The sequence below is a fragment of the Mustelus asterias genome, chromosome 5 (genome assembly GCF_964213995.1).
Source record: "Mustelus asterias chromosome 5, sMusAst1.hap1.1, whole genome shotgun sequence".
NCBI lineage: Eukaryota > Metazoa > Chordata > Chondrichthyes > Carcharhiniformes > Triakidae > Mustelus > Mustelus asterias.
The window spans coordinates 88,941,350-88,956,474 of NC_135805.1; the positions used below are offsets into that span (position 1 = coordinate 88,941,350).

The 15,125-nt window shown below is 40.4% G+C and overlaps 1 protein-coding gene across 12 annotated transcripts in view; it reads left to right on the plus strand.

Annotated features, from left to right (window-relative positions):
• The window catches only part of asxl2 (ASXL transcriptional regulator 2), a 232,264-nt gene that overhangs the window by 154,763 nt on the left and 62,376 nt on the right, over positions 1-15,125 (plus strand). For 7 of the 12 annotated variants that reach the window (XM_078213002.1, XM_078213003.1, XM_078213013.1 and 4 more), the window contains one exon: positions 10,129-10,247. In XM_078213002.1, the coding sequence (XP_078069128.1) occupies positions 10,129-10,247 (119 nt within the window). Of the gene's footprint in view, positions 1-3,846; positions 3,961-8,982; positions 9,052-10,128; positions 10,248-15,125 lie in introns of those variants that run through there. The other 5 variants (XM_078213001.1, XM_078213006.1, XM_078213010.1 and 2 more) reach the window with 2 other exon arrangements.

Sequence of the window (15,125 nt, forward strand, 5' to 3'; positions counted from 1 at the left end):
TGTGACTGATTGAAGATGGTTGTAACAGTTGAATGTGGTTACTGGGGCCCCAAGATGTCATCACTAACAACATAAGTCTGGAATGTGGTACAGATTATGTACAGAGAAGTTGTTACTGGTTCAACAAGCTAAGCCATCTTCTGTTTCTGCATTTTAAAATGTTATACACGTGCATGCCTCAGTAGAGATACAGAGGAGTGATTAGAAGAGCTGTTATCAGACCAGAGCTTAATAAAGATTAAGAAAAAGCAATTTGCACACTGACAAAATTTAACTAGTTGGTTTCACTGTTCTATTTTGGATATATTGGCCGGAGTTTTCTGACCGTTCATGCCCCACTGCCCCTGCAAGCAAGAATGGAGAATTTGGCACTGAGCCAAATCTCCATTCACTGCAGCGGGAGCAGAGAATCCCGCCGGCTTGAATAGCCAGAAAATTCCAGCCCTTAACTTTGGCAAGAAACTACCATTTAGATGCACAAGATTGAGGTATAATCAATAATGAGAATGATATGATATAGTTCTGTTAAAATACCTACCTCAATCTCCAATTCAGTAGAGTCAGGCCTATTTATACCAGTTTGTTCTGTTTCTGTTAACATTTCAGGCACAGTTACCCATTGATGTAATGTATACTATGATCAGCAGTGATACCCAGAGCAAGCAACATACAATGCTGCCTTGATAATAACCAAAGGTACTTTGGTGTAATTATTTTACCTGTATCACTGGTTTTTCACTTTTCACTTGAGATGTGGCTTGGCTATATTAATAGCAAAAATGCAAGACTGGGTTTTTATTTTTCATATTCTATTGACCAAAATTTTGAAACTAAATTCTATTTTCATACTGGCAAGTATCTACGTTGTCCAAAGTCAAAGTTTGGCTAACAACCGTTAATCCTGGATCTGTGCATCTCTTTTTAATTAAACCATGAAAATATTATAACATGGGCATCGTAGGACCAGCCAAATAGACTGAAATTGGAATTTCTGATCCTGTGCATTTGTGCATTCCTATCAGCACTTCCAAGTAGCATTAAATTGTGCTCTTTCTGTTGTTTAAGTCTTGAATCCATCTGCTGGATAATGCCTTTGCTATAAAAGTGGCCAACTGACAAGTGGGTTAGAAAATGTATATCAAGGGAAGTTATGATACCACTCGGAACAGCAGGGATGAGTTAAATGAAAATGCGCAGTCTTCTTTTGCTGTTGATTCCCACAGAGAGCCAGTTGAGTTTGGTAAGTTCTGTTGTGCAGTGTGTGAGATTTAACATGCATGTAAGTTTACATCAGCAAAACTGATTAATATGGGATAAAGTTGGCATGAATGGAGTGTGAGCATGTGTGTCTGTGTGTATGTGTATTGTATATAATAAATTACATTGGGAGCCAAGACAAAGTGTAGTAGTGAAGTGGAGGGTGAGAAGATCGGGATGAGGGTTTAGGTGTAATTTGGTCTACATTTTAAGTCCGATATTTTGTCCTTCTGTGAAGTATTTACAGCTTAATCATATGGAAATTGAGAAAAGAGACATAGAGTTGGTTGAAATGTGAATGTTTTTCAGCAGTACAGGCTTGAGAGCTGAGATCTGCAAAAGTAGTGTTAGAGCATTGTCATCGGGGGTGGATATAATTACAGCACTAAGTTTAAATAGGCCTTTTTGTTATAAATGTTGGGATTTAAGTTCATAATGCTGACTTCAATTACATCTGAAAGTCGTGGTGCAACTATGAACTGACCTTGAACCCTGCTTCACCTGTCGGCATGATCAAAGTTGCAGATGTTAGTTTTTTTTGTCGAACTCTAGCATTGTGGGTAGGGAGTCAGGGAAGTGTATTCTTCAAGTGAGGCAGACTTAATTGCATCACATCTTACAGTGGCTTGATCTTTCCATGAGGTGCAAAAGAGAGTGCAAGATTATGAGATGTTGCATCACTTCCTGTTCTTATGTATATTGAGTCATTGGCATATTATACAGTTCGAATTAACAGTTTATATTACAAAAGGTTGCACAGGTAACTCAGTCCTCACTATAAAGTCTAGCATTCTGTCTTTTTTTATATTTTCATGTTTGGTCATCATGTGTCGTGGTGCCATGAATGAAACTTGCTGGTACTTCAGTTTTGCTGCCAGTTTGCAGAAAGTGCAAACTGATAATGTTGCAGCAAAGGATACAGGTATCTGGGCTCAGAGTGAACAAAGCAAGCAACTCATATCTCCCTAACCAACCAGATAGAAGAATTGTGAAATTACCAGTGCGAGGACTGAAAAGGAAGTGTAGGATAGAATGTTTGAATTTGATGTCAAATCAGCTGCAGAAAGAGAATGGGAGTGTAGGAAAGAATGGCTTAAGAGAGAAAGGAAAAAAATAAAGTAAATATATGTTTTGCATTTTTAAAATCTCCAACAGCTATTTATAATTAGGTTTCAATGCTAAGGAAGTTGGCTGACCTCAGTAATCTAACATTTATCATGTTGTTAACAGGATACGGCACTTACACTAACATGGACTAGACTTAACAGCGAGTTCAGTATATATATATATATATATGCTGCACAAACACAGCAACATCGTGCTGATCTGTGCTTTTCAGCTGTGAGCCATTACCCGGCATTATTTTGACAGCAAATTGAGCTATCAAGTTCCTATGTAGACTTGTAATAATACACTGCTCCCAGTGGTGACATTTAGTACCATAAATGGTCAGAGGGAGGGAGGACAGGTTGAGAAGTTTACATGGACAGTTCCAATGAAATGTGTAGAGTTAGGAATTTATAATGAAGAAAATGACAGCAAGTGTGACAAGAATGTGATAAAAATTAGGTTTTGTGGACAGAATTTGTCCACAGATGTAAGAATCTGCCAGTTGTTGTTTACTGTCACTGATGCGCTTCCTAGGTGAGTACACAGTCGGCTCTGACGAGAAACCAACACCTGTGAGTACAAAGTGTTTTCAAATGCAAAATACAGGAAGTGAATACAATGCATTGAATGTACTTCCTGCAACACCACCACCCACCAACACTCTAGTTCCTTATTCAGTAATGTGGTTGAGGATTGTTTGTCAAGACTTCACGCAGCTAATATTGGCAATATATTTTAGAGCCCCAATTCGTATAAAGTATCTGCAAAGAGAATGCACATTTCCCATCTGTGTATGCAGGTTGTTGCATTTCAGAATAAGTGATTTGGGTGTCATGATAGCTTAGCAGTTTAATATTCTGCAGGCCTAAATATGCAAGCATGAATCAAAAATGTGAATATTGTTTCCTTGATTTTGTCAGTCAGTGAGTCATTCATCTCAGTTTTATTAGGTTTTATTCAGAAACAGAGAAGAGACCAGCTATCTGCACTGGTTTGGCACTTCTGAGCAAATGTGCTCTGGGGATAGCCGTGGAGATGGGCCAAGTCATCAAAATTATCCTAGTAAGATAAGAGAATCTGCATTCAGATGATCGATCATTTGTATGTATAAGGGGCGGGGACATTGTAATTGAAGTCACTTTAAAGCAAGAGCTTTAATATACAGATTGCTGTATCAGTCAATATCAATAGAAAGATATAGCTTCAAAGTTGCTATTTAATTCTCTAAGGCAATGAATTCCATTGCACATTAACATTCTTCACAAAGTGATCATTTCATTCTGCCCTATAGCATTTGCAACATGACATCATTTATTTCATATACTTCTTGCTACAGGAAACTTGCTGATAAAAATCAACACCCGCTTCCTTATAAGTACAGAAATAAAGTTACAGAAAGCGGAAATGTCACTTTTTTTCAAAGAAACACTTCAATTTTGCTGACATAAACTGCAATACTGTGCTGTTCAGCCAATGAGCTTAGCAGTTGGAAACGGCAAAAAATAAGCAGCACGGCAGCAGCTTCAACCGTTCAGAGGTTAAGTCAGAAAAAGAAAATGTTGAATAAAATCTTTTACTCTGATCAGTACAAAGGTAAGGAACACTGATACTAAGTGGGAAACTTGTGTATTTTAGTCAATCTACTGTCTGTTAAAGTGATTCATGTTTTGAAGGAGGCAGAATCCCAGTTGTCTTGGCCGGTGTGGGTGGAACCCAAACTCAAGATTTATTTAGTCATGTTAGCTCTGGGAGTCCTCTTTCAGACCTGCAAAATAAATCTGGCAATTTTTTTGTGCAGAGCTGCATTTTTTCTTCACTCAAGCTGATGAAAAGCTGAAAGATGTCTTCTTTCATTTCTGAGGCCTGCTTTGAAAATTTAATGACAATATAATGCAATCTAAATTTACCAAAGAACTGAAAGTGACCAAATCATTTTAGAAGTAATGCTGCAGCTTTGAAATGCCTTAACATGGGACAGGATCTGCATTATGGGAGAAATATGTCGGTTTATAATTTTGTGACTGTTTAGAATAACTCCAAACTGTGCTTGATAATACTGCTTTGGCATCTTTTATATGTTGTGCCTAGTATTCAATACAATAAACAATCATACTCATTTTCCTAATTTGTATGCTTGTGTGTCTGTATATATGGACAGACTTGCTTACAACTGGTACTGCTTTAAGAAATCAGACTTTCCAAGGTCTTGTACTTAGTTGTAATATTCGGTGCCCTGTGTGTTCACAGCAGCAACCACCCATAAGGGTATTACTTTGATATTTGTAATAACAGCCTAATAAAAAGAACTTGCCACCTTCAGAATTACACTTCCCTTTTATTGGCCAGAATGAGAAGTTCAGTAACTAAGTAAGCATCTGTGAACCTTGATCTCGGAAATTGTTTAAGAACAAATGGGGCAGCAGGTTGTAGGGAGGGGTTAGACAGTAAAGTTGTAATGGGTGCAGTTCACTTGTGTTCAAAATTCTGCATGTCCTCCAAGATTAAATGTTCAGCTAATTTCAAAGAGATCTTTCTCGGACTGTTATGTGAAGTTGAACTCAGATGAAACCAGGTATTTCTTTTTTACCTGCAGTATTATTTTTCAGGAAGTAGTTGTTAATTTCCCTCGGTGGCCTGTCAGCTAAATACGCCAGGCTTGACTTTGAACTTCACAGATTTGGTTTCAAGTTTGTGCTGAACAAGCTGATCTCAGCCAAGGCAGCGGTACAGCACTGCTATTGGCCTACACATATATAAATTAGGGAAATGAAAAATCATGCTGGCAGTCTGCTTCAGGTTGAAAGATAGTGACTTCTGCTGGGAAATTTGTATGATTGTCAATTGCAACAAAATTGCCTTCCATATATCTTTTATGATATGAATATCTCACCAATACTAAGACTAAGGGCCACTCCTGGAAACTGGGTGAGGCACGACAGGTGCCCCTGTCAGTCTTGTGCAAATATATTCACATCATGGGCAGGATTTCACGGCCTCGCTCAAGCAAGACTATAAATTCCCACCAAAGGTCAACGGACATTTCTGTTGGCCCCTTGCCCACTGTGATTCCGTGGCGGGCGAGGCAGTAGAGTTCTGGCACAAGGTTCAGCACCAAGTGAAAGGAGATTCATTCATGTACTGACTCCCAGCTTTTGCTGTCCAGCTGCTCTTGGCCATGTCACTGCACAAGTACAACATAATTAGGCTGTGGTGTGATAGAAATGATATGTGCCTAAGTTTTGTTCTATTAAATGAGAAAAATAAGTAACGTAATTTGGCCACAATTTATTATTTAAAGGCACATGCCTTCAAGTGTATTCCTCATGGTAGGTTGATGCAAAAGGTTGGATCTCATGGGATAAAGGGGGAGGTGGCTAGATGGGTGGAGAACTGGCTTGGTCACAGAAGACAGAGGGTGGTAGTGGAAGGGGCTTTTTCCGGCTGGAGGCCTGTGACTAGTGGTGTTCCGCAGGGCTCTGTATTGGGACCTCTGCTGTTTGTGATTTATATAAACGATCTGGAAGAAGGTGTAACTGGGGTGATCAGTAAGTTTGCGGACAACACAAAAATGGCTGGACTTGCAGATAGTGAGGAACATTGTCAGAGGCTACAGAAGGAAATAGATAGGCTGGAAATTTGGGCAAAGAAATGGCAGATGGAGTTCAATCCAGATAAATGCGAAGTGATGCATTTTGGTAGAACTAACGTAGGGGGGAGCTATACGATAAATGGCAGAACCATAAAGGGTGTAGATACGCAGAGGGACCTGGGTGTGCAAGTCCACAGATCCTTGAAGGTGACATCACAGGTGGAGAAGGTAGTGAAGGCGGCATATGGCATGCTTGCCTTTATAGGACGGGGCATAGAGTATAAAAGTTGGGGTCTGATGTTGCAGATGTATAGAATGTTGGTTCGGCCGCATTTGGAATACTGCGCCCAGTTCTGGTCGCCACACTACCAGAAGGACGTGGAGGCTTTAGAGAGAATGCAGAGGAGGTTTACCAGGATGTTGCCTGGTATGGAAGGGCTTAGTTATGAGGAGAGATTGGGGAAACTGGGGTTGTTCTCACTGGAAAGACGGAGGATGAGGGGTGACCTAATAGAGGTGTATAAAATTATGAAAGGCATAGATAGGGTGAACGGTGGGAAGCTTTTTCCCAGGTCGGTGGTGATGTTCACGAGGGGTCATAGGTTCAAGGTGAGGGGGGGGGGCGTTTAACACTGATATCAGAAGGACGTATTTTACGCAGAGGGTGGTGGGGGCCTGGAATGCGCTGTCGGGCAAGGTGGTGGAGGCAGACACACTGGGAACGTTTAAGACTTATCTAGATAGCCACATGAACGGAGTGGGAATGGAGGGATACAAAAGAATGGTCTAGTTTGGACCAGGAAGCAGCACGGGCTTGGAGGGCCGAAGGGCCTGTTCCTTTGCTGTATTGTTCTTTGTTCTTTGTTCCTCCACTGTGAATCAATTTCTGATGCTTTCTTTTGCAAAGCCAGCAATACTTGATCAGCTAGATGAAACAATATGTAATTGAACTATAGAACAGGAAGACCCCAGGTCAGTTTGCCAGTTGAGTCATGTGGTGGTAAAGGTGCTGTATTTGAACTCCGCATCCCAAGACTGAGGAAGAAAAAATACCCAGGGTTTTTCTTCTTATCTACCCGATGAGCTCTGTGTGTGGGTGGGATAGCACTCAGCTCAATAATATTTACGTGTCCATAGTCATGTGATGCTTGTAACCAAAGTAATGAGCCCAGGGGCTACCTACACAATGAAGTTGAAGTTGTTACAGAAAAGGGAGAGTAGAGGCAAGAAAAAGAAAGGAAGATTAAAAAGTTGGAGTAAGAACAAATATATTTCATAAAACAATTCTAGGTCTGCTGATTTATTTTTACGGCATCTATCTTTTGAGCGATAACTACTTTAAACTGAAATAGCCCAGGCTTGTCTCAACTTTATGGTCTTCTACCATAAAACATGTTAGGTGTTATGAATCTACATGACGTTAAAGTTAATGACAAGTGTAAAGCAATACCTAGCTCGAGAGGTAACCCTAACCTTGAAGTAAACATTGTTCCTTTGCTATTGCATTTTCACTGCTAGTCCTATGGGAGTACTTTCCCCATCAAAGATTGCAGCAGTTCAAGATGGTGACTCAACACCATTTTCTTAAGGGCAATTAAGGATGGGCAATAAGTGCTGGCCTTGCCAGCAACACCTACATCCCACGTATGAAGGCATAAAAAATATTAAATTTGGTAAAACAGAAAATTATTGCCTGAAAATTATTCAGTTCACCACATTTGAATGGTTAGCTTGTTTATCTAAGCTGCTCATGAACTTGCTGAAGTCCGAGTCTGGATATGATTTTTGTAAGAGTTTTAACAACACCAGCTAAATACGCCAGGCTTGACTTTGAAGTCCAACAGGTTTATTTGGTAGCAAATGCCATTAGCTTTCGGTGCGCTGCTCCTTCATCAGATGGAGTGAATATCTGCTCTCAAACAGGGCATACAGTCGCTGTATGCCCTGTTTGAGAGCAGATATTCACTCCATCTGACGAAGGAGCAGCGCTCCAAAAGCTAATGGCATTTGCTACCAAATAAACCTGTTGGACTTTAACCTGGTGTTGTTAAAACTCTTACTGTGTTTACCCCAGTCCAACGCCGGCATCTCCATATCATGATTTTTGTCTCCATGGTTTCTGGTATGCACATTGAGTTTTGCTGGTCCAGTGGATTGGCGCAAACTCTAACAGAAAACTCATTCTGGTGTGGCTAACCTAGGTTTGTTGGAGTCAGTTTATGGGTCATGCTTTCTCTGTTTAAAGCTTTGATTGACCATTCAGGTAGAAAGAGCTAGGAAAAGAGTGCACAGTGCTGAAATTCTGCCAGAGTCTGAATAATGCCCCTTCATAACTTTAGGAGACTAGTGGTTCCCTGGGTATATAAAGCTAAAAACATTGGGTTATACCAGTCTCTGCTGGAGTTCAGGCCAGAGGCTGGTTGAATCCGCATGGAATTTAATTCTGCCTGTAACTTTGTTGAGCTTATTGCATATAGGATGAAGTATCTGTTATCTATCCTCCTATAGCTCATTCTTACTCTCAGCCTGAGTAATTAAATCCTGCCTAATAACAGCATATGATTTTTAACAATATAACTGCTATTATATTCTAACCAATTACCTTATGGTTTTTCCCACTATAAAGTTTCTTTTGAATTTCCACTGCTTTTTGTTCCTCTTCCTTCATTGACAATCATCAGCGTCATCCCAGGCCAATGCAAATGGGGCAAAGTGACTGGCCACCAAAACTTGTGTTAAAATGCTCAGAGGTGCCTTGTCGATGAATTTCTCCCCCATTATCATGTAAAAGTACAACTTTCACTTAAGCCTTTGCCTTAAAGGCTAGCCAACATCAGGGACTTGGTGCCTTGAAAATGAGGGGAGCTTATTTGCCTTTTTTGTTAACATTTTCTCTAAGTTGTGATAAATACATGAACATTTGAAAGAACAACATTAAGCAACCAAGCAGCTATGACCTTTCACTTTGTTTTATCATTTGACATTCGGCTAAGTGTGACCTACTTTTCTTGTCACATGCATTACAGAGCTGTGCAGGACAATAACATCCAATAAAATGTTGTATGATTTACAAGCAGACCTGCCATTTCTATCTTGTAAGTTATGCTTTTTTGTTCATTAATATGAAATACCATTTTATCTAGCCTAAGATTAGACTTTTTAATGGTTTTAGTTATGGCTGTTGCTCAAAATTTACGAGGCATTTGATAAAAGCAATACAGCTATGCATCAAGTGGTGACAACAAAATCTTTATATTCCTATTTTTTCCGGTTTTGCTTCGGGCTTGCATGCTTTTAGAGGGAACAAAAATATTGGTTTGATGTTGAATTGATTGAAGAGGAGGAAGCTGGCAATAAAAACAATGGCCTCGTGACATCAAAGGTTGAATATCATAATAACATGAATGTGAGTGCGCAGAACAGAAGATTGTCGTTCTGAATGAACTACATGATGATGAAGTATCTTCTACACATAATAAAGTGAATATTGTGATTTGAATGTACCCATCTAATTTCAGTGATTAGGTTTAAGCATAAACCAACAAAGCAAAGTTAACTCTTCATCAGATCACTGGAAAATACCCTGAAGTACCCAGTTTAAAAACATAAATGTAAAATCAGCTTTATGATTCCATTTTGCCCCAGCTTTTCGACAGTCATTGTCTGTGAGGTCAAATATCAGTATGTCTGTTATTCTTTTGGAGAATTGTGTTAGGATCTATCAACTGCATACTGATTGGTAACTGTTGTGTTTGTTTTGTGGTTCGTTATTATTTTCTGCTGAATGTGGTGTTGTGCTTACTATACGATACAAACATGATGATGTCTACCCTCAGTGGTTAACAATTGTGATGATTTCAACATAATTTAATTTGAGTGGAAAATAAAACTAAAATGTTATTACTCAGTAATGATGTGGAGATGTCGGCGTTGGACTGAGGTAAGCACAGTAAGAAGTCTCACAACACCAGGTTAAAGTCCAACAGGTTTATTTGGCTCCGAAAGTTAGTGCTGCCAAATTAACCTGTTGGACTTTAACCTGGTGTCCTGAGACTTCTTACATCACTCAGTAACTCATAGGAACGATTGTTAAGTTGAAAATTTGATGTTGGTCTGTTTACATGATTAATTTCATTTTCTGAATATATTAATTTTCCATTCCTTTTTCCAAGTTTCATCCAGGTTATCACCTCAACCAGCCTCACCTCAGTCAAGCTGCCCCTCCCCTTCCATCCCACAGAATAAGATTATGTCTCCATCCCAGAAGCACAGCAAGAAGGCCCTCAAACAGGTCAGTACCTTTCTTATGCCGAATTGCTCTGTGAGACACCTCACACTTGAGATATTTTTCCAACCAGGAGAAAGCCCAGTTAATTAATTCTTGCTGATTAGAAGGGTGTTTGCCAGTTTAAACTCTTAGTTGACTATATTACCATTGGCTGCTGTTAGCCACAACTGAACAAATAAAATTATCCAGCTTTAATGCAGCAGATTCTGTTGCGATCAAGGTTTTCTCTCCAGTCTGTTTTGCCAGAATCTAATATGTAACAAAGTGTATCATTTTAGTAATAGCCCTTAGAATAATTTTAGATTTTTTTATAGTTAGCTAAAACTTTTCAAAAATCCATGGGCAAAATCCTCCCAAGTCCCCGCCATCGAGTTGGATGGGAAGCCAGAAATTAGTTTCATGTCAGTGTGGATTTACAGCAGGATTTTCTGCTGGTGTCACCTTAATGGGTCAGGATAGCAGTCAGAAGCCAGCATGAACCTCAACTGCATCTTGTAATTGGGATGCAGATAAAGGCATCCTCCTGCCCCATTCCAGATTCTTTGCAATGCCGGTGCGAAACAGGTCTGAAACAACATGGCGTCAGGACTCACCTGAAAAATGCTTTGGGATGCCTCTGGAGTTTGGGATGGTTGCTGACAACCCTGGATCCTGGAACACCACAGCAGCGGGTGAGAGGGAGCATCTGCATGTGGTCCTTCCAGATTTGGTGTCCTAGAGGGGGTCCATCTTCCAGCCTCAGAACGTCCTGAAGATCCACCTTTCATCAGTGGTGGGTCAGGGATGTTGACGGCCTTTTCAATATGGCACCCAGACACAACAGCAGACTACGCACCATTCAGGCCTGCCCCATCACCGAACACACCCAGGTGAATAATTAATTAGGTCGGGGCTGGAAGTTTTGGTGTGTTTTCCCGCTGGTCTCCACAGCAGAAAACACTCCACACTCTCATCCCCATCACAGGACTTAGTCTCAAAATGGGAGAATTCCCCCCCACCTTCTTTCCAGAAAAAGTGATGGCATACACTAGAACAAAGCTTGGGTGCAGAATAACCGTCACAATTTTTTTGCCTGAATGCAATTACGTTTTGAAATGAAAAAGATGTAAATAAAAATTAATGTGCTAAAATGTTTTTTCTCTGTCACCAGTTGTGTGGTATAGTATTTTTCCATTCAACAGCATCTGGTCAAAACTTGGCAGTATTGTAAAATGTAAAGAGGACAGTGTTAGATTTCAAAAGGGCATCAGCACGTTGGTGGAGTGGACAGATAGGTTGCAGATGAAGTTCAGTGCAGAGAAGTGTGAGGTGATGCATTTTGGTAGGAAGAACATGGAGAGACACTATAAAATAAAGGATAAAATTCTTAAAGGGGTGCAGAAGCAGAGGATCCTGAATGTGTGTGTGCATTGTTCATTTAAGATGGCTGGACAGTTGAAGAGAGTGGTTAATAAAATGTATCATATTCTGGGTTTTTTCAATAGGGGAATAGAGTACAAGAGCAAGGAAGTTATGCTGATACTCGCTAGACCTCATCTGGAATATTATGTACATTTCTGGGTGCCATACTACAGGAAGGATGTGAGCACATTGGAGACAATGCAGAAGAGGTTTAGAAGAGGAATGAGAAATTTCAGTTGCGAGAATAGATTGCAGAGGTTGGGACTGTTCTCCATGGAAAGAAGTGGTCTAAGGAGATTTGAAAGAGATGCTCAAAATCATGAGGGGGCTGGACAGAGAACTCGAGGGCATAGATTTAAAGTGATTTGCAAAAGAAGCATATATGATGTGAGGAAAACATTTTCCACACAGCGTACGGTTCTGGTCTGGAATGAACTGCCTGCTGGTGTGGTGGAGGCAGGTTAAATCGAGGCATTCAAGAAGGCATTAGATGACTATTTGAAAATAAATAATGTGCAGGGATACAAGGGAATGGCAGGAAATCATGCTGCCTATTTGGAGAGCCGGTGCAGGCACAATGGACCAAATGGCTCCTTAAATTGAACAATCATTACCTGACTTCAATGTTTCTTGGCTCACTTTTAAATTTTGCCCCACAATTACATCAGCAAGCCAGGAAAATAAATTGACTTGAACTGGATAAAGATGGAAGGTGTCATTTTCCTCATTTACATTATTGACAATATTGGCAATAAAATAATTGTAGATATGAAATAACATAACTGTTAAAAGTAATTTTGAGATTGTGAGGGGGAAACAGTGAGCATGTATATAAAGTTGCAGTATGTCACATCAATCAAAATATTTTGTTTTGTTTAATGTATTCATGCTTTCCTTGTTTGCTTTGAAATAAATGTTACGGATGTGAAGCAGAAGGAGATGATTTACTACTCAGGGTTGTTGTGAATTTTGTTAGGAATAAATTCAATATTGTATATCGAGGCACCGGACGAGCTCAAGTTTACAAAGAAAATAACATTGGTTAGGAATAGCTAGGTCTAGAGCTAACAAAGGCATGGATGAGACTTTCAGTAGCAGATGAGCTGAAGTAAGGGAAGACTCCAGAATTGTTGTGGAGATGGAAGTAAGTAGTCTTAATGATGGAATAGACATGCGGTGAGAAGCTCATCTCGGAGTTAGTACCAAAAGTTGAGAACAGTCTAATTCAGCCTCAGACAGTAACAAAGGCAATGAATGAAATTGGTGACTTGCAATGGAGTTTGTGGCAAGGACCACAGACAATGGCTTTGATCTTCCCAATATTGATTTGGAGGAAATCTTTGCTTATCCAGTACTGGATGTCAGACAAGCAGTCTGACAATTTAGAGACTAGAGTATTCAAGAGAAGTGATGAGGTAGAGCTGGGTGTTATCAGCTTGCATATGGAAACTGGCACTCTGTTTTCAGATGACGTCACTGAGGAGAACTGTGATTCTGTGAGAAGATAGGAGAGGGGAAGGTCATGGCCAGATTCTTGGGGGTCTCCATAGGTTATGGTGCAGGAGTGGGATGAGAAGCCATTGCAAGTCATTCTCTAATGACTAACAATAATTTGATAGGTAAGAATGAAACCAAGCTAGTGAAATCCCATCCAGCTGCACATCGATGGAGGGCATTTGGTGGAGATGGTGAAGTCATCCATGTCAAAAGCTGCAGACAGCTCTAAAACCTTGAAGAAATTTGAGTTTTTTGAGTCCTTTCTGAGACTTGTATTGTTGAAAAAACGCCTTGAGTTTCTCACCTGCTCCTGACTTCCTTCTCAGTCTGCGCAAAGGCAAAAGCAATGCTGTCGTCCCTCTTGAACCCAGCCGATGCTGTGAATCTAATCTGATTAGTTGGATTAAGGAAAGAATCCAAAGATAGCAATTTTGCCCAGGGCAATAACCATCAAGCTTATAAGAGGTAGGATAGAATAAGTTAGAATAGAAACAGGTATTGAGTGGAATCCTGCAGCTATCGGGCCCCTGCAATTTCCAATCAAAATGAGTCAGATGTGAGGTGCCGATAAAATAGAGCAGTAAAAACAGAGGATGTAGCTACATATTTTCACAAGGAATGAAATTGGTAATGCTCAGATAAAACTATTCTTCCAGACAGTAAGCCTGTGTTTTTAAAACTTTAAGATTTTTTGTTTCAACACATTATGACAAGCGAATGTTTTGCTCCTTTATATGCTTCAATATTTTGACATGTGTAACACTCTTATTCCCTGGACTCTTTTTCTCCTTTGCTGGTGGAAAGTTGCTTGGGTTACCCCATGTATATTTAATGAGTCAACACTCCGGTTCCCTTCATGTTACAACTGAAGACCATACTTAACATACGATGTGAAATGGGGATGTTTAAATGAGATACCTTCATACCAAACTATAATTGCCAGCATGTTTTGAATCCGTATCTATTTTGTTCTTAGATGGTCATTTTATTTTGGATTCCAGATGTGGTACTTGGTTAGTTCATACTCTGGTATCTGCTTAACTCTTGTTTATTATAACGACATCTGAACAGGTTACAGGCAGACAACTCCGAGGCATAATGCTCCAATCTCTCTTTCTCTCAAGTCTACGTGACCGACTGTTGTCAGTGCGACATCATCATCTGCATCTTATATTATATCCCACCTGTTGACCCTTTATACTACATCTCGCCCCAAGTATACTTTATTTTTATTAGTTCATGGGCTGGGGGTGTTGCTAGCTGGACCAGCATTTATTACCTTCCCGAATTGCCATTGAGAAGCAGATGATCTGTTGCTTTCTTGAACCTCTGCAGCCCACTATTGTAGTTACACCCACAGAACTGTGAGGAAAGGAATTCAAGGACTTTGACCCAGTGACAGTGAAGGAATGGCAACATAGTTCCATGTCAGGATGGTGTGTGGCTTGGAGGACACCTGCAGATGGTGTTGTTCTCATGCATCTACTGCCCTTCTCCTTCTAGGGGGTAGAGGTAGTGGGTTTAGAAATGGCTGTCAAAGAACCTTGGTGAGTTCCCAGGATGGTGTCACAGTGGTTAGCACTGCTGCCTCACAGCTCCAGGGGCCTGAGTTCGATTCCCCACTTGGGTGACTGTCTGTGAGGAGTTTGCACATTCTCCCCATGTCTGCGTGGGTTTCCTTTGGGTGCTCCGGTTTCCTCCCACAGTCCTAAGATGTGCGGATTAGGTTGAACGGCCGTGCTAAATTGCCCCTTAGTGTTCCGGGATGCGTAGGTTAGGGGGATTAGCAGGGTAAATATTTGGGGGTTACGGAGATAGGGCCTGAGTGGAATTATTTGTCAGTGCAGATTCGATGGGCCAAATTACCTCCTTCTGCACTGTAGGATTTGTATGATTCTATGATCTTGTAGATGGTATAAACTGCTGCCACTGTGCATTGGTAGTGGAGGAGTGAATGTTTAAGCTCATGGATGGAGTGCCAAT